This window comes from Excalfactoria chinensis, chromosome 1 (genome assembly GCF_039878825.1).
Source record: "Excalfactoria chinensis isolate bCotChi1 chromosome 1, bCotChi1.hap2, whole genome shotgun sequence".
Classification (NCBI taxonomy): domain Eukaryota; kingdom Metazoa; phylum Chordata; class Aves; order Galliformes; family Phasianidae; genus Excalfactoria; species Excalfactoria chinensis.
The window spans coordinates 101091404-101111639 of record NC_092825.1 but is presented as its reverse complement, the minus strand read 5'-3'; the positions used below and the strand labels follow the sequence as shown (position 1 = coordinate 101111639).

Sequence of the window (20236 nt, the reverse complement as noted above, 5' to 3'; positions counted from 1 at the left end):
ACCTTCATGACAATTTGAAATGCTCTTATGGTAAACTTCCTGCCATTCCACTTGCAAAAGAAAACTGTTATTTTCAAGATACATTTGTGAAAGCAGGCTGACAATTTTTAAAACCCTTTGCAATCTTCACATCTAAAAACCTCCTGCCCAACTTACAATCTTACCACTAGTTTAGAAAAGCAAGTTAAAGGCTTGAAAAAGAAAAAATAAGTAAAGCACTCTTTCTTTACCCTGTATTTCATCTTTAGCAGATCCATGATTCGTATTATGTGTGGTCTACATTCCTGATGGTTTTCTACCAGATGAGAAGTCACTGTAGAGGACTCAGTGTCCACCTCTGGGACAAATGCCCATTTATACCTGAAATGAAAGGATTACATTGCTAAGAACACAGGAGAAAAATTCCCTGTTTGGATCAGACACGGTTAGCAAAGCACTGTTTTGTTCACAGAAAAGAGTTGTTGTAACTATACAGTTAGGTTATTACCAGAGCTAAACAAGGAAGTTACTACTATATCAGTACTTAAATGCAATTGCCTCCAAAAAATTCCCAAGTGTGGCAAAGGGAAAACAAAGAGCACCCCTTCTCTTCTCCCCATTTTCCCATGTGAGATAACCTTCAGACAATGTGAAATCTTCCTACACCGACAAGACCAAATTGCCTTTAGAAATATCCCAAATTACTTCTGTCCTAGAATCAAAGCCTGCACTTGTGAAAAGAACATACAGTAAAATTAACTCTATTAACTCTGGAATTACATTAAAGGACAAGCACAGAAACAACCTGGAGAACAGTCAAGCCGTTACAGGACTTACATTTGGAACAACTGCATCCTATCAGGTGGAAATGAAAGCGCCGTGTCTAAAAACTTGCAAGCAGATAAGTACAAAGACAGCTCATTCTGCTGGATGTCAGATCCACTGCCATCACCCGAGACTTTCTGTTTGCTTAACTTGCTGTTGTTTCTGTGGTAGTGAAAATTGAGAAGTGCACAATTAAACATAAATCCACTAAGTGTTTTCCGTTCAGCAAAAGGGAAATGTACACATTTACACAAATGCGCACTTGCACTTGTGCACAAAAGTCTTATTTTCATTCTGTGTTAACACCGAGATGTATATAAAAGGCTGTAGGTATAAAGAGATATCTAAAGTATTCAGAAAAAGTCAATGTTAAAATACTCAGTATTCAAACACTGACTTTGCCTCTTTTCTGTTCCTGTACGCAAATGTTAAGTACCAGTTTTTTATAACTATAACTATTTCATCTGCTTAAAAAAAAATCGCTTTACCAATTTCAGAAATACACAAGTGGAAAGAAAGACAGACATAGAACAAGCACAATTGCTAACAGCTTTCACAGGTTTTACAAGCTTCCATCAGGTAAATGCTGATTCTTACTTTGATGGTTCATCTTCCTCAGTTAATTCTTCTTCCAGTTGTAGAAACGTCTGGATCTTGAAATAAATAAACATATGGAAATACCGAATCATTTGTACAAGTCAGTCATCAAAAGGTATGCTTCACATAGTAGCTTAAGCGGTATAAGGAACCAGAGACTCTCAGTTTACTCTTACGACTTGAAACAAATTACCAAAGTGTGAAAGAAACTGCATCAGCAACTACAGCAACATCGATCAGAAAGGTATTCCCTAATGACAGCATTAATTCTTTTTCCAAATGATCAAACTAATGCGGACCTATGAAAACATTTCCTTCTTCGCACAAGGGATGGATCTGTGAAGAAGGTGAAATGTAAAGAATGCGAGAAACTAATTTTATGTTACCACTTATTCCTTACCAATTCAGTTACCATAATTGGCCACAAGGAGGTTAGATGCTGAGGTGAAATCCTTAGCAATAGAACTCTGAAGAGGAGGAACATCTGTGCAGCAACTAAACTAGTCTGCCCAACACGGAGGTTCTCAGTCAGTCGTTCTGAAACACATTTTGTAAGAAAGAATTGTTGTATTTCCATTTTATTTTATTATGTTAATGTTCACATATGTATTAGAGATGAATGAAAAAGACAGAAGACCACAAATCTTACCTTGTATTAAGGGAAGATAGAGATGATACTGATCAATTTCTCCACTGAAGACAGCGAAAGCTTGCCGCTTTAACAACATTGCTTTCTGTTCAAAACTTGGGTAGAGTTTTAAGGCGCTGCTCTGCATATCTGTAACACGTGTAAGAATTACCGCTTATCTATCTGCCATACAATGACTAGTGATTTGAGATGAAAATAACTTCTGTATCCTGAGATCTTTTAGAAATAACAACTTCTTTTATGCCTACTGATTGGAATAACATGTTGGTGTTGATCCTGATCTACTCATGCTAGCAGGTGAATTATATAAAGCATATGCTGCAGCTGTCCAGTATTTTAAAGCCCTGTCTCTAACATGCACAAATCCCCTTCTTGTTTCAGACTCTTAAAACTGTGGATGAGCGATTTCAAGAGTTTTAATTCTTACAAAAAAAAAAAACAAACTGAAGTGGTGAATTTAAAAACATACAATGTTAAAAAAAAAAAAAAAGCATTACAAATTTGCATTGTAAGCTTTGAATCTATTCCCTTAAAAGATTTGAACAAGAGACAAAAGCTGCTTTATCTTTCAAAGCTCCAGGCAAATGTTAGGGTCCTATCCCATCTCTTCCCCAATGACTTATTCTTCTGTATTGTCCTGAAGCCTGAATTAGATATCAAAGCATGTTGCTCAGAGGCTTGCTGTGCTGGTGTACCATATTCCTGCATCTCTGTGTGAATATACAGATGCATGCAAACTTAACTGAAGTTTCCTTGCTTTCTAACAGGAAACAGTGCTACAGTCACTATTCGGCAACTTAAACTAATGGCCAAATGTGCTTGCAGCAGTCCAACACTAGCATTTCTAGAGTAAATCTTTTTAAAATGTTAACGTTACCAAAATATAGTCTGAATTTAGAACATTTCTTAGTGGAAACTAAAGTTGGTCCCATAATCAATTCTGCAGACGCGGCCTTGCCTGCATTCTATTGGCATATTAGACACCAATTAGCTCAAATCCAAATAAGTCTAAAATTAATGCAGAATTAAGTTATCAGTAGCTAATACTTACTCATCAAGTCTTTAAACATAGTTTTCTCATGTGTCAGAAGGTGATCAATAATGGATCTCCAACTGGATAAGATATAGAAGGAATTGGATAATGTAAAAGTCCAACAATAACGTAAAGGACATGACAAATAACCAGAGAAAGCTTAGATGTAGAGTCATATAATAAGATTTTGGACAAACATTTCATACTAGGCAACAGTTTCCAACATGTATTCACTATGCAGAACCTTACCTAGTTTAACACATCCTAAATTCCAGGTCCTTCAACTCCATTATATGCCATTTCCAAACGCTGACAGTGGTTGTTAGCAAGATAATTTTATTCTTCTGCGCCATAAAGATAACTTAAATATCTATAATACATTTAGTTGGGTTTGTTGTTGAGATCCATTTTTTTATGCTACTAAATTCTGTGAGCAAGTACTATAGAAAATGTTCAGTATTATCCCACCCTCTGAGTATTTCTTTGCCAATGATCAAATAAAATCTCAGAGTGCTACTATCTCATGACTTACTGAGTGCATGAAGTGTCCATCTGGAAAAAAGCCGGATCCATGTACAACTCAAGAACTTCTTTTTTCCATGCTCGCTTGGTATAGGCGTATCCACTTAATGAGCTGAGCAACTGAGAACCAGCACGGAAACTAGGAATGTTGTAGGTACTGGGGCAAGAGGAAAAGAAATGATCAATATCAGTCTTCTTAAAAGTTACATTCGTGTATCTAGAAAATTAACTGTTTTCCCCAGAACTTCTGAACAAATTATCTCAGTAACAGAGTAGGCTGTGTTTACATTAGCTCATTAATTCAGAACAGTCGCAGATCAGTTGATCAAAGCAGTTTCTGCAGAAGTTCCTCACATTTTCAGAGTACTTTGTCTGGGGAGGTATTTTCTGGTTAGACGTATCATGGCATCGCCCATCTCAACTACAGCAGTTGTTCAAATCTTCCCCAAAAGGAAGCTCACAAAATGGTCAACAGGCTCTGCAAGGTACAGTAGGGAAGGAGTGCTGGGCTTAAGCCTGAAGTGGTAGGAGCAAGGAGAAGGGACCCCTGATGACCTGATGCTTGTCAAATAGCTTCCTGGAGATCCTGGGTATGGCAGCTGCTCTGACCATTGCTCAGCACAGGTTTCAGAGGGGGCACTCAGACTAACACCTTTTAGATGCAAAGAGATGCTGTCAATGTTCTCTCTTGTGAGCTGGCATCACATCTTCTAAAAGATCATGGCAGCCTCTTTGTCTTCAAGGAGGAAGCTACTGCGTTTTTGTTTTTTTTTGGAACTCAGCTCCTGCTAGCTGGGGAACAACAGAGGCGTTAAAGACAGTCTTAGACAGTCCAACTGCTAAGCAACAAATGGGAAAATCATCCAGCCCTTCTGCAGGCCTGACAGAGGCTCCATATTCTTATCCAGTGAACGTCTCACTATAGTTACAGCTACACAGATCACAGGGACTGATAGCCTTCCTGCGCTGACAGTGGCAAATCATCAAGTAATATCTGTAGGCATCTCGGCATCTCACTGGGAATCTGATGCCCATGTCTTTTGAACCATCGGTTTTAGATCAAATGGAAGGGTACTACCTTCTTTGCAAAGAAAAACAAAAAACAAACAAAAAAACAGGCTTAATCTTCACATTCAGATAATAGAATGGCTTGAATTGGAATGGACCTCAAGAATCATCAGGTTCCAACCCCCCAGCCACAGGCAGGGTTGCCAACTGATAAATCAAGTACTAAGTCAGATTGCATAAGGCCCCATCCAAACTGGCATTGCAAACATCCAGGGATGGGGCACCCACAACCTCTCTAGGCAACCTGTTCCAAAACTTCACCATTCTCTCAGTAAAAAACAATCCCCAACATCTAAACTAAATTTCCCTTCCCTTAGTTTAAAACCATCACTATCTTATCAGTATCTACCATCATAAAAACTTTATTTCCCTCATGTTTATAAAATCCCTTTAAATACTGGAAGGCCACAATGAGGTCTCCCCACAGTCTTCTCTTTTCCAGGCTGAACAAGCCCAGTTCCTTCAGCCTGTTTTCATAGGAGAGGTGCTCCAGCCCTTGAATCATCTTCATGGCCCTCCTCTGGACCGTCTCCATCTTTCCTGTGTTAAGGTCCTCAGACTTGTACACAACATTCCAGCTGGGGCCTCATGAGGGAAGAGTAGAGAGAGACAATCACCTCGCTTGCCCTTGCAGAAGTTGTAATTACCGCCTGCACTTGTTCACAAAGACATCCTAACAGCAGTGGAGCAGAGATGGAATAAGTGCTTGGCTTATAGCAAGCCCAGCATGACAGCATGATGCTGCCATTCCCAGGAACTGTTTCTGTGGTGGCTATAAATGGGATTTTCTTTATCTGTTGCAAATAGCAAAGGTGCTATGATCCACTGGTGCAGTAGTATATGCCTGGGATCAACAAGGATGGCATGCATTCCATACATCAAGAATCTGATAAGTTAAGTACACTGTAGTAGATACACTGGAAAATGACAAATAAATAGAGAAGAGCTTCCCAAAATTTCTGTGCTTCACTTTCATTAATTTCCTTGGAGTATGAAAACATCTTCAGACCCTGCTGCACTCTGAGGCCTGCTGGCTTCACTTGCTCACTTCCTAGTAGCGCTCAACCCATCACCCCTTTCAGGCATGCCTGGTTATTCTGGTTGGATCATCCCTGATCCTTCATACTCTGTGTGTGTATATATATATATATATACACACACACACATATATATAGTATATATAATAGATATATAATATAAATATATATATAATAGATATATAATATAAATATATATATAATAGATATATATTTATTTATTTGCTCATTACCGCATACTTCCGAGTGCTTTTGACTACAACCTAAATAACACTTAAGACAATATCTACTTCCCTTCCTGAGCCATGGCCATGGTCTCTCCTACACTTCAGTATATACTGGCCTTCTCTGGAAAATGTAGAAGTCAAAAAGTAGCAGATAGGAGGAGGGTAAGCCTAACAAAAGCTGCAGCACTAGCAGCTGTGTGGTGTTTGCTGGAGAAGTAGTAAGCAAGATAAGGTTGCCTCTTGCCACTTGGCAGAGAGCTGCTAGAAGAAGGAAGTTTATTTGATTTTTAAGAGATTTGTGAACGGCACTGGGAGTTTAGGGGGAAGGGAAGCATGAGGAAGACTGGTGAAACAGGACCAACTTATGAGACCCTGAAATGTGGAAATTAAATCCCCCCACCAAGAAAACATTCTCCTTTCCCTCCTCTTGCTCCTATGGGGAAAAAAAGTTATGCTGGAATCTAACTACTCCAGAATGGGAACAGGTGAAAGGACAAACAATACCAGGCATCCTTCCCTGTGGGCAAACAAAGTCTATGCAGTGAGTTTACATTTATACAAATATTGGCCAACACTGCCTAAATAGCACAACATCATGTGAGAACAGAGAGAACAGGAAAGGGCCTTAAAGTCTCCTTGCCTCTTGCCCTACCTCACCCTTCTATAACCTTGCACATATAAATGGGATCTGTTGTTTGACCATGCATCAGCCATGAAAGAGGGCTGGGGACCAGCACTTGGCAGCAAGCATAGCTGCTACTTTCAGTCAGATCCTTCTCTCAAGCCTTTGCCAGTCTGCTACCATGCAAGGATCACGCAGATCCCTTTCCACTTTTGCACCTGGCATTTTCCTCCCTTTGCAATGCAATCTCAGCCTCTGAGCACTCCACAGTAATTCTGCAGAGTATATACTGCACCACAGCAGCATGAGAACTAGATCTGTGACATCTCCCTCCTCAGAAGACACTATGAACAAGAAAAGAGGAAACCTATCAGCCCCCAGAAACACAGCAGTCTCTTGTCTGTGGTCTCCTGCCCCTGAACCTTCAGCTTATCTTGAGGAGACAAGGATAAGGCTTATAAGCACAGAGAAGGGCTTCTGTCAGTATGTGCTCTGAGTGTGCTCCAGGCCATGCCACAGACCATCCAGTATGAGAAATGACCTAGGCCTGCATCTTTCAGGGAATGCACACAGCACTATGGCTGTTCTCTGCCCCCAGCCAGTGCTCAGAATGCCTCCTGACACAGAATTTTGCTGGATAAGGTTAGAACATGCCAAGGGTTCAGAGCTCTGTCAGCAGCCACCACATTTCAGCATGTGTGACATTGTATCTTTGGTGCTTCTAGATGTTACTTGCATGATGACCCTCAAACTTGAGTTGAAAGGGGCCACAAGCTTGGCAGTGAGCAACTTGCTTTCCTCTATCTTTCTACAGTGAGTGCATGTCTGCTAGGCTGTTCCTTATCTCCAGATTGCTGTCCTGGTCTTCATCGAGACTACTAACAGATGTTTAAACACTTCACAGAAAAGACTCACCAGTGGCACTGCTTCTGTTGCTCTTCCCCTCCAAGAGACAAGAAATGGTAGATGTCAGATTGGTAGAAATTAGAAAGTAATGACAGTAAATGACAATAAAAGCAAGTGTTCACCAATGGAGAAAAGCATCTGGACAGGCAAAGTAGGAAAGGGCTACATGTCAGAAGAACAAAACGAAGAGGAAACAACAGCAGCAAGACAAGTAGTTGCAGTGAAGATTTGAGGGATCATAGTGGATGGCAAATAGAAGAGCAGGATTATCTGACCGGCAAGAACTGCTTCAGGATGTCCCGGGTTTGACAACCTTCCACTGGCAAGCATGGTACATATTTACATATGATTTACATATGTACCATGCTCTTCATGTACCAAGATCTCTTCATAGCAGCGCAGTCAGGAATTGGTAAGCGCAACTGGGTCACACTTGCAGAAGTTTCTGTTAATTTCCTCCAAGAGGAATTTAGTTAATGCACCAAAACTGCTTTGAGAACTCTCTGCTTTTCATAAATGGAGACAAATCAAGGGATTCACTTCAAAACTAGCCTACTGCTCTAACCAAATTGCTTATGTAAATACAGCCATCAAGTATTATCCTGAATTTCAATCCATCAGAACAATGGTCAGGACAGCAGTCTCTGAGTACAAGAGTTTTACAGGCCTTGTAAGAGAAACCCTTCAGTGAAGACATGTTCACTTGTTAGCGAGACTACTGAGAATTTCCTTGAGCAAAAGATCAACTTTATGGTACTTTATCAACTATTGAGTAGCTCTGAGAATGTGTAATGTGGTTAAAATCAGAAAAATCAAGATATACAGAGAGAGAAGTTACCTGTGGTTGCGTAGATAAGGAAATACATAATATAGTAAACGGGAAATCAATGGCACAGCTTTTTCTTTCTCATCACTTCGGTAAACCATGTCCAAAAGAGAAGCAAGAACCTTAAAAATGAAATTAATGTCTCATTAAACCTATAGTAGTTATCTCTGACAAAGGACCATGGATGAGAATAGCAATTGCAATACAGAACCCTACTTACTTCTGCAAGGAGCGAAAGAGCTTGGACACTGTATATTGAAGGAGCAGAAGCAGAAACCATTGATGACGGTGCCACTGAAGTATCTATAGGAGGCAAAATCATACAGTTTTCACTTCAAACAAGACATGTTTGAATTTTGCTGTTGACCCATTTTCTTCCCAAACAGAACTGTTCTTTGCATGTTGGTATTACAATGAAATGTTTCTGGGCATCTCACCACAGTAACATAAGTCATGCCCTGTGTTGTTCTGTCCTGTGTATTGAATGCATGTAAAATAAGTTTTCCTCTCTATTGGGTTTAGTATAGTATTTACTAAACCCACTTAGGCTGGCATTGCTATTGGAAGAAAATGCATACTTTTACTTTCATCTGTATAACTTCCTTCTGAAGCAAACTACACACAAACACATTATACTCTTATTGACTTAACCAGAAGAGACAAAGCAATGGAAAGTCAGAGAAAAGCACATTACCATTCACATCTTCAGTGTTGAACTCATCTGGCAAAATCTGAGGCTGAGCTTTCACTTCTAAGTTCCGGCTCAGCCAACTAGTCTGTTCCAAAGAAGAACCAGCAACATTCCCTACAGCCTCCAAGATTTTTTGGGTCACTTCCTATAAAATAACATGACAATCTGTCATTAGATGAAACCTACAGTCACTTGTGAAATTCAATGAAGTCCTTTTCACATGGAACTAAAATCAACAGTAGGCACTGTTAAGTCTTAGAAACATACATACTTAGAAACATATATACTTCAATGATGCATTTATTTATCTGTGCTCTCAATATACCTTACTGCTCACTTCAAATAAGACAAGAAGATGGGAAGCAAGAAAGAAATGTATAAGTTAGATTACCACGGAGGTTTTAGAAATTAATTTCCACGGAGGCCATTACCACTAATACAGAATCTATCTGCTTAGCATCAGTCCTGACATACTTTATATATCCAATGTCAATTGTCAAAAGACACAATCTGAATTGTTCAGTCCCTCAGAAATGGCATACCAGTGCCTCTGTTGAGACCTGTTAGTTTCTTCCTTTCAAATTTGGAGAGCATTTAGCAAGCCTGAGTTCTGTTCTATGGAAATTCATCTGTCTATATGTCAGTCTTTCTACTAGGGGTAAGTAAGTATCAAACTATATACATATTTTAGTACATTTAATTCCAAACAAAATGAAAAGCTGGTCACACTTTAAGGAAAGTAAATCCTAAGCATCCAAATTACAGCAGAGATCATTTGTGAAGAGACAAGATGTCATTTTGCTGTCAGTCTCTGAAGCAGAATATACACAGAAGTGCTGGGACACAGAATTCCCATAACCAGAATAAAGTCTCACCTCATTGGAAGTGTTAGGTTGGCTTGGAGCCAAAACTACACATATGTGAGTGGTGCTTAAGTCGTTCTAGTGAAATCACAATCAGTAGAGGAAGAAAATACTGCTCTGCTCTATCCCTTCTTTACATAAAAGGTGAGACATCAGTTACTGACATTGCAAAATTTAGCCATGACCTTCAAGAATAACTATACCACTAATTTTCTAGACAGTTTTGAGATTTCAGTGTTTTACGTACATGATACGAACTCACCGCAGTCAAATTTTTGTTATGATTTCAACTCTGAGAAAAATCATACGATTACCCAAGGGAACTAGCTTTGAATAAGCCATTATTGTGGCTTACTGTGATCACATACTTTTTTTAAGAAAATTCAGCTAGAGACATTCTGTGCAATGTGTCTCATATTTCAGTCTCCTGTATTTAAGTACACCTAAGTCACAACATGTAAATGTGCATTCATCCATTCCAAAAACAACAGGTGAATTTAGATCCAAAGTACAGATTAGACCATCTCCACTCTTACTCTGATATACGTGCCAAATAAACAAACTAGAAGAAAAAATTATAGATGTATAGACTGTACCTGCAAGTCTTTTTGGTCTTTTTTGTTTTCTAGAGTAGGTGTCCTGGTCACAAAGTCATTCAGGGTACTGTGGGAAAATCAGTGTGCTCCAAGTTAGTGATTGGATAGGTCTATTCAGTACATCTATAAACCTTCTCTCATATGCTGTACCTGAGAAGCAGAAAGTGTCCAGGAGGAGCCAAGTTCAACTGTACAGACTCCTTCAGAAGTCCTAACAGGGACTGGAAGTTCTCCTGTAAGGCTGCAACAGGCAATCTGCCAAAAAAAAGAACAACAACATAAAAACAATACCAAACACACTCAAGCCTGAAATTAAGAGTTAAAGCAACAAACAAACAACAAAAAAAGCCACATGTAACTTGGCGTTCTAAAAATTTCTATCGGTATTTGGAAAGGACTGAAGGACTATCTGACCCAACAATATGGAATAAGCATCTAGTGACACAGCCTGTATGCCTACATCAGTAAGGGCTAACAGCCTGTATGCCTACATCAGTAAAGGCTAGCAGCATGCTAGCAGTATGCTCAGTAAAAGGAATGGTTCTTCAGGGGAAAGGAAAAAAGCTTAGCTAACCAATCCACTGCCTGCCAGCTCACTTGATCTCCATAGCTTATTGCATACAGTATCAGGTGCAGTCTGATACATGCCAAAGCATCCATATGAGAAAAGCCAATATGTGAGGAAACACTTTGATTCAATAAACATTTCCAGGGTCACCTGCCTGACCCACTGCGTGTCCAGTACAGACTGCATCCACAGCAGTTTTATTGTGCCTTTCTCAAAATGAAGGAAAAAGTAGAGGTTCGCTGCGCAGTCATCTAGAAACACGTACTAGATAAAGAGACAGATTATAACACCTTTTGTAAGTGTCTTGCTAATGAAATATCTGGTCTGTATTGCTCTGTTTGTATGCAATGAGATTTTCAAGTGGCATTAGCAACATATCTCTGGAAAACAACCTTAGCCCAGTTATTTTGTGCCTCCTTAACAGTGAAGTGCCAATGACCATTCCCTACCTAGAGGTGTTCTGTGACTTTGCAACAAGAAGATCAAAGTAGAGCAAAAACAGTAACATTAACTGTTATCCCGGTACTTTGAATAAAACAAAAAATCACCTTTCACAATAACTGAATTACCTTTGAATGAAAGCATAACTGAACTGCAACATCGGGATATCTACAAGAGAGGATTTCTGAAAAACAGAAGTGAAAATGTCATTATTTGCCCTCAGAAGAATAGGAAGGTCTAATTGCTGAGTGCCTGTATTCAATGGAAAATACATCACTTCTAAGAAGCAGCTTGTACTCAAACAACTGAGCAACTATGATACAACTGCCTATACAGGAGTGCAAGAGATTTCAGAGCTTTAATAGAGGAGTTCAGAATCAGTGACATTACTTCTGAATATCCCCTACAGTTTTTCAGAGCTGTAGGAACTCCTATGATGGTATACATGGCAGCTTTCAAGGAAGCCAGCATTGCTAAGAGGAAAACAGCAGGGGCAGTATAAAAGTACATCTATCTGCTTAGATAAGGGTAAAGAAATAGAAATATCTCACTAAGCAGTATATCTGCAGCATCTTTATGATGCTTGGAATCATCTTCAGTGCAAGAGGACCCACACCTTTTCATTACTGCTAACTTTTTTTGGCAAAATTTTCTAAAGAATCTACTTATATACTTTACATATACTTTCCTTCTAATAATATCTAAAGATGCATGCTATTCTAGATCTGTCCCAACACATTAAGAAAATGAAATTATCTTCCTGGTTACCTCTTCACCCTTGATTTGTGATGGCTTCTTGACCACTTCTTTGACTAGATGTAATATAGTATCAGTTTTCAGTGTGTTAAGTGCACATATTAAGTCCACAAGAATAAGCTGGGATGCACTAGCCACTGGAAGAATCTGACCAAACAAAAAACAGATCTGTCAGATCATTATACCAAGTAAACCTTGAAGTTGATAAGCAGCTTTCAGTGGGACTACTCACGTAAAAATACACAAAACTTAAATCAGACAAATTACATCAACCATGCAACCATCTGCCACATGCAGATTTCTTTCAAAACCTCCTTAAAACAATTATGTGCAGGGTTCTACAGCTGAGTCCTACGAACCAGATGCAGCAGTAAACGCTTAGGGAAGAGTGGCTGGAAAGCTGCCTAGCAGAAAAGAACCTGGAGGTGCTGGTCGGTGCTCAGCTGAACAGGAGCCAGCAGCATGCTCAGGTTGACCATAAAGGTGTTCTAGCTTGGGTCAGAAATAAGTGAGGTCAGCAGGACTAGGGAAATGACTGTCCTTTGTACTTGGTACTAGTGAGACTGTGCCTTGAATACTGCATTTAGTTGTGGACCCCTCACTACAGTAAGGATACTGAGTTGCTCATAAGGACCAACTGAAGGAATTTCTTCACAAAGAAGGGCTGCCCAGGGAAGTGGTGGAGTCCCCATCCCTGAAAATATTCAAGAGAGATATATGGACATGGCGCTAAGGATGTGGTTTAGTGATAGGACTTGGTAAGTCAGGTAGAGGGTTAGACCTGATGATCTCAAAGGTCCTTTTCAACCTAGTTGACTCTAATGATGAGGTTTCCAAAAGAAATCAGAAAAAAGTCAGTCTTCTGCTTGGAATACATATATAGTTCTAGAGAACCCTGTGTCTCTAAACCTCCTCTGAAAATAGAGCTGGTAAATTATAACTGGCAATACGTAATCGCTAAGATTACAATCCAGTATTGAATTTAAAAATACGGCTACTACCCTCAGACCTAAATTGCCACATTGTCCTTCTAATCTGATTACTTAATTAGATTTAACTGTAGCCCTGATGCTTTGTGGAACTGCATATAAACAAAAACATTTTAGATTTACCTTTGTCATATGTAAACAACAACAACAAAACAAACAAACAAACAAAAAAACCCACCCCAAATCAATATATAAACGAGACCAGAACTAATCATATAAATGCAGCATTTACCTTTACATTGGAAACCTAAGGGTTCCTTTATTCAGTTTTACCTTTATTTTACTTTGATTCCTGTGAGGTTTCTTGCTATTCCATACTGCTGCAACTGCTGTCATCAACTGGATTCCAAGTTGTGCTGTCAATGGATTCAAGAAGTCCAGTATTTTAGTTCTTAACGTCTGTAGAGGGAGGGAAAAAAAAACAACAGTATGCTAAACTTTGCGAGGTAAAGGCTAATTCTCATTCTGGAAAATATTTGTCCCTTTCCAAAGATGTTAAAAAAAAAAACAAAACATGATAACAAATTCACTCCGTGTATTTGGCAGTCAGGCTACTTTTAATAAGTTAGTTGTGTCCTTCTTACAGAAGGGAGGCACATGTTTTAGGAAACATGTTGAAATAGAAAAACTGACTTATTGTGCTGCATTCTTTTTTTCTCCTACTGATTTTTTTTACTACTACAGTTTATCACTAACTACAGAAAAAGGGAAAGTCTAGTATTTTTATTCCCTAAGATACATGCTCTACTGCCTGTGGGAAGTGCAGACAATTCAGATTCTGCAGCAGTTAGTAATGAGAGTTCACAGAAAAAAAGATAAAAACTAGACAAATATTAAACAGGTCAAGAATGAGTCCAAACGGGCAGAAAGAACAGAGAAATATGTTCTTTTGTAGGAAAGTACTATGGAAGTTCATAGCTTTTAAGATTTCTTCAGAAACTCTTTATGTCCCAGTATCACTCTGGAAATGGCGAAGCTATTCCTATGAACTCTATCTAAAATGCACTGATGAGAGATAAGATGATAAGAATGATGAGATATAGAGTAGCTTAAAAACAACTCCTACTTTGGTTGCTTTAAAGTAGACGGAGGAAGAGCCTTTAGTAGTTCCAAAGAAGTCAGTTGGTCGTTTTTGAGAGTCTTCCCTCTTTATAACGTTCCAAAGAAGGGACATGGTATTAATAATACGAGGCAACTCTTCCAAAATGGCATTCCTAGCATTTCTCAAGTTTGCAGGCTCAGCTGAACATGATGACTAGGAAAGCAAAAATATGAATATTAAAATACACTATACTGCGCACCACAGTGACTGCTTTCATGCTGTAATTAGGAGTCTTTTATAATGATAACCTCACAAGTAATCAAAGCTTTCTATTTCTGAATTATACTGCTGTTGTTATGAGTATTTAATTGGCTGCTGAATGTTTTTGTGCATAATTCATCTAGGAAAATGTTAGAATTATATCCTTTCCTGCCTTATGTTGCAGGAACAAAAATTGAAGGAACATATTGGGAAGCACTTTATCAGCTCTCTTTGAAATAGAAGACTTGGTTAATGACAGAGCAACTGTAGACAAGCGACATAGGACTACTATATGCATGACTAAGATCATCACAATCAACTTTCCTTTCTTCAAATAAAAGAAAATGAACTCCCTCTTTCCTTACACATTTACATAGTTCACTTCTTTTGATGTATTATCAGGCTTCCCTAAGGTTACCTTTCTTCTACAAGCTTGCCTTTACTACTTTCATTCACCATGGAATGAAAAAGGAATGCATACTTTGACAAACTAGTATGAAGGCGCCAAGCAAGTGGTAGGAAATGGCAGGCATTAAGCAGTTACCTTTTTAGTTTGATTAGGGTGATCCAGGAGGCAAAAGTGACCAATAGTTGTCAGACCTTCCAAAAGGGTTAGTGGGTAATCAGGTGTAACATTCTCTCTTTTAGAGGTTAAGCTTTTGGAAGAAAAAAAAAACAAAACAAAGAAAAAAAAAACCTCAACAGTCCAAATGGTACTCCATGATGATAAATTCCACGAGAGATCTATTCAGTTCAGTAGTTAAGGAACATTGCAAAGGAATATTGGAATGACCAGACAGTAATTATCACAACACAGCACTCGCAAACGATGCTTGGACAACCCCATTTACCTGGCTAGATCTTTTAGAATATTATTCCCCACCTCAACATGAATCCTTAGTGTTCAGTTCTTTTTCTCTGCTCCTTTTGCTTGCTGTCTGTTCTGAACACTATCACAGTATTTTACTTCTGCAGGATCTCCGTCTTCAACTAATTCTCTAAAATCCTGAATCTTGCCAGAATTGAGACCTTTCTTTGTACTTGGATAGTAAGCAGTATTGCAGATGCTGGTCATCCTTGCTGCTGGTCCCCTTTCCTCCCTTCATCCAACTGCTGTAAGCCCTACATCAACAGAACTGCATCCACCTCACCTAGGCCTGAGGGTCAGATGTCCGTACACGCAGCAGGGTTTAAAGATCAAAAGATCAAACTCTGTGAGTTATAGTGCTACGTAAGTTACCGTGCACTAGTCTGTAGTAAAGGGGACTTAATAAAAAGTTACAGCATAACAAAGCCCACACTGCAGACTCTTACCTTGCAGATGTTTTCATAGATATCTTCACAGATTCATTTTCATACTGTTTGACAAGCTCATCCAGGTTTTTACAAATCTGTACAACAAATGGTGCCACAGTCCAACCTAAAGACTTCCCAAAATAAGGCAGCGAACACGTGACTAAGCTTACCCAAGTAGGATGCATCCCATAACCATACTCTGGTTGTAAACCTCTAACAACAGCAGAGACAAATAATCCCTGTGAAGTTATTGGGTGTGGATAGACATACTGCATTGCACCAATAGCCTGCTGGAAATTAAGAGCCTGCTGCCATTCCTTAGAGAGGTCTGGTTGATTCTCCTGCTCCTCTGGAGTCTGTCCAAGATGGTGCTCCAAGACAATCAATACTTGCAAGAGCTTCAGCAACTCAATCTGGAGCGGGTGTTCGCTCCATATTTGATCATGTCCAAAATTGATTAGGCTCTCTTCAAAAAGATCTTCTTCCGGAATGTTATTAACTCCACCTACTGTAAGCAGTTCATACCGTTTCTGACTTGTGTACATAGATGCAGACAAGGAAAGAAGAACAAACTCCTGAATTTTGCATCTTCCTAGCAAGTTCCGAATGAATTCTACATTCTTATTCTCTGCTGCTTTTGCCATGGTAGCCAGTTGGGTCATCATCCTAATCAAGACTTCCACACTTTTTACCTGGACATCTCTGTTGCCAAGCACATCTCTGTGTGTAACCTTCAAGTAGCATGGATAATACGAGCGCAGAAAACTGAGGCAGAGATAAGTGAGCAATTCTATTAGGAGAGAGTGGGGACACATGGTTGGGGACTGAGTTTGAAGCTTACCATAAAAGCTCTGCCCTACAAGAGCTTCCTGGTGACGAGCTAAGAGATTGTAAATGAGATTCAAATGTGCAGTGGAGCTGGTATCCATGCTAGTACTAGCTACAGCTTCAACAAATTCTTTAGGGTTTGTTTTAAGTACTGCCTCCAGAACAGAAAAAGCGTACAGTACCCTCTTGGAATCATAGGGTTGCAAATATAACAGCATATGTTTGAACAGAGCCTCAGCCATCTCCTGTTTTTCCTTCTGCTGCTTGAGCAACCTAGAGTTCGTAATTTCCTGGAGCTCCAGGTCAACCTCTTCATCACTTGACAGAGATTCTGACGCTTGAGTCCTTTCAGAGTCAGCACGCACAAGGTTTAGCGCTACACTAGATTTGGAGCTTTCGGGAAGGAATGCTTGGTTTGTGCTCTCTTTGCCATCAGCTGCAGCACTGTCATTGTCCTCATTGCTCATTTCTTGCAGCTCCAGAGAAGGAGAAAAAGAAGATGTATTTTCACTGTCATGGCCTGTGCTGGTGTCCGCTGATTCTGTGTGTTCACTATAATCCTGGTCACCATCTGCTTCATGCGAAGTTACAGGATTACAAGAGGCATCATTTTCAGACTGTTCAGTTTTTAATTCCAGCTTCTCTGGATCTTTTTCCACTTCTGCCCAAATTGCTTCTCTGTCCACAGCAGTAAACTGACTCAGTGGGAGGTTTTCCTCAGAGTTGCTCTCAGAGACACCAGATTCTTTCCAGGAGACCTTTTTCTTGCAAAGCCAATCATGTATATCTTCTGAAAATAAATAAATAAATAAGAATGTGCAATGGGTCATTACACATAACATTCTCTCTACTGAGTAAATTATTGTAAAAAATAAATAAATTATATTTGTATATAATATTTTGTCAAGACAAAAAGAATTATACAGATAGGTAGGCTAACAGAATGAGGGAGACAGGTGACACATAAGTTTATTTTCAAAAAAATACTAGACATTTCTACACAATATTCTGTATCTAATTCCAGGGAAAAGCCTTGGTTATTTGAGCCAAATGATACAGGGCATCTCATAGCTGCTGTTCCCAGCAATCCCAAGCCTAAATAGGCTGCCAGCCTTCACAGGATTTCGCACTTGGAGCAAATCCTGAGTTCATACCTAGATATATCTAAGTCTTCCACAGCTACTCCTTAGAGGTCTCTGTCACACAAGCTGTTTGTTCCACATTTGCCACATGATCACATGTGGTTCATAATGCTTCTCACTGTAGATCTTAAAACGATTGTCAAATCAAACTAAAAAACAAACAAACAAACAAAAAAAAAACAAACCAACCAACCAACCAACCAAAAAAAAACCAAAAGATATTAAAAACATATGCTGATTAAAGAAAGAAATCTGATATTGAGGGTGCATGGTGGGCTGGGTCAAGACTTGGCAGGGAGAGTAAGATTTGCCTGTCCATCCCACTTACTGGAACAGCTCCTGGACTGACATAGTCACCAGACTGCTCCTGGATTTCATTTGGTTGCAAACCTAGTTTTGCTCATGAAAGGATCCTGTGTTTAGTGAACACACGTGCAGTGTGGATCATCTAGGAATGGTGATGAGAAGTGTGGGACAAGATCCCAGAGCAAAGCAAGAAGCAATCCAAACCAACAGTGCAGGTGCAACCACTGTAACAGAAATTGTCATTAGACCTTGAGTTAGCATGACTTACTCCTGAATCCTGCTTTAGGCATCACCAGAGGTACATGGATGAGGAAGAATCTACAGAACTGAGGCAAGATAACCTAGTGCAACAGGATGCCTTAACAGCCCAGAGACCACCTTCAGCAGGTGTTCAGAAGTATGTAATGCTACGTCAACACTTACAGTTTCCATCCTAGAACAGTTTTACCTGTTGAATTTTTCTGTTTGATGTAGTGGATGGACGTGCGTTGTGTCTTTGGATGAAGCAACAGCAGCAGGACTGGTTCAAGAATCCGTGCAACATCATTAAGTGAAAGAGCACGGATCAGCCAGCCCTGTGCTGCAGCACCAATTGCACCATCTGAACAATTGAGACTGTCCAGTACCACAAACAGAGACCTGAATGGAGAAATCAGAACTAATAAGTACAACTGAAATACCTAGAAAAGATAAAGCAAACAACAAAGTAGTTGCGTGGAAGACTTAACACATGTTCACGTAAGCATCAGCCAACAGCTCATCTCTGTTAACAATAGCTTCATCATGCACATCTTCTTGAGTTGAGGTCAACTACACATGCATTTGTAGAAGCAAGGCCAAGCATGCATTCACATTGTAGAAGAACAGCATGTTTTGAAGTTCCTTCATATATATATTCAGGAAAACAATACTTTTGTCTCCATTTTCTATGAAAGTTGTTGTCTCATAAGTATTAAGTCATTCTAAACAAAAATAAGGTTGCTTTTGTGTGTGTGTGTGCATTGGTTCCATTTTCTTTGAGAAAACAAAAAACATAACCCACTCTAGGAGAAAAAGAGTCAGCTATGCAGAAATTTGTCAGCAAGTTATCCTTCATATAAAAAGCTCTTATTATTTTTACAAAAGCTTCCTTTACACCAGGACATGAAGTTGCTCTTCAGTGCACCATGCAATGAGTGCAAGGGGTCTGAAGGCTTTCCTTTTGCTCATATGGCTCTACAGAACTTTCTTCCATCCCAGAAAAAAAAAAAAACAAAAAAAAAAACAACAACAAAAAAACCAGAACAATGCATAATATAAATGGTGTTAGAACCACCGCTTGCAACACCGGAGGGCCCGGGTTCGAATCCCCCCTTTGGCGCAAGTGGCAGAACTGCCGCTCTGCTACACTAGAGGGCTCGAATCCCGGGAGTTGGACTCGATGATCTCTAAGGTCCCTTCCAACTCGCATGATACTATGATATGATGATGATGATAAATAGAAGTGAGTGGAAATGGAAAATACCTATCAAAGGACCGATTGTGAGAAGATACTCTGCTGCCTTGGATCTCTCTGGTCAGATGCCACATGACGGAGAATCTGAACAGTGCTTCCAGCCTTGTTCCCTTTGCAAGGAAACCAGACACAGACATTACTTTTTGCAGTATTTATCTCTGAGTAAAGTTTTAGTGATTTTTAAACCTCTAGCAGAATAATAACTGTTACAAAGATGACTACTAATCCTTCTCAGGCATTTTGAGAGTATGTTTATATTTTGCAGCAGACTAAATCAAAATGCCAAATATCCATGAATGCACAACCAAACCTTGACAGCCACAAAGATGCACCAATACACCAAGAATGTAGTTCAGGACTTAAATGTATTTTAAACATTTACTCTTGGTTTGATGTTAGGGAGGTTTGAGAGCTGGATGACAAATGGGAAAGACACGGCTGTATTAGGTACTGTTTATTATTGGTGATTTTGTTTGAAAAGCTTTAACATGTTTCCAAACTCTTAAGCTTAAGAATTTAAGTGTAAACTTTTAAGTAGAAAGATACAAAAACAACACTGGAGAACGAAGAAGGCTGTTGTAAGCTTTGTTGTGCAAGATATTTCTCACAAATAAACACTAAGTCATTACAGAACTGTTTTGTCATTAGACCAGGTAATTAAAGTAATTAAA

General features: G+C 39.4%; 1 protein-coding gene across 4 annotated transcripts in view; it reads right to left on the bottom strand.

The window, feature by feature from the left end:
- DOP1B (DOP1 leucine zipper like protein B) overlaps positions 1 to 20236 on the bottom strand; it is a 44374-nt gene that overhangs the window by 1238 nt on the left and 22900 nt on the right. For 2 of the 4 annotated variants that reach the window (XM_072330534.1, XM_072330544.1), the window contains exons 17-36: positions 19575 to 19675; positions 18519 to 18709; positions 15813 to 17412; positions 15043 to 15154; positions 14262 to 14450; positions 13469 to 13594; positions 12219 to 12353; positions 11579 to 11634; positions 10592 to 10696; positions 10442 to 10508; positions 8986 to 9127; positions 8512 to 8594; positions 8304 to 8413; positions 3616 to 3762; positions 3102 to 3163; positions 2051 to 2179; positions 1802 to 1938; positions 1402 to 1457; positions 817 to 966; positions 231 to 360 (exon numbers count right to left, since the gene is read on the bottom strand). In XM_072330534.1, coding sequence (XP_072186635.1) covers positions 231 to 360; positions 817 to 966; positions 1402 to 1457; positions 1802 to 1938; positions 2051 to 2179; positions 3102 to 3163; positions 3616 to 3762; positions 8304 to 8413; positions 8512 to 8594; positions 8986 to 9127; positions 10442 to 10508; positions 10592 to 10696; positions 11579 to 11634; positions 12219 to 12353; positions 13469 to 13594; positions 14262 to 14450; positions 15043 to 15154; positions 15813 to 17412; positions 18519 to 18709; positions 19575 to 19675 — 3828 coding nt within the window. The remainder of the gene's footprint in view (positions 1 to 230; positions 361 to 816; positions 967 to 1401; positions 1458 to 1801; positions 1939 to 2050; positions 2180 to 3101; positions 3164 to 3615; positions 3763 to 8303; positions 8414 to 8511; positions 8595 to 8985; positions 9128 to 10441; positions 10509 to 10591; positions 10697 to 11578; positions 11635 to 12218; positions 12354 to 13468; positions 13595 to 14261; positions 14451 to 15042; positions 15155 to 15812; positions 17413 to 18518; positions 18710 to 19574; positions 19676 to 20236) is intronic. The other 2 variants (XM_072330556.1, XM_072330550.1) reach the window with 2 other exon arrangements.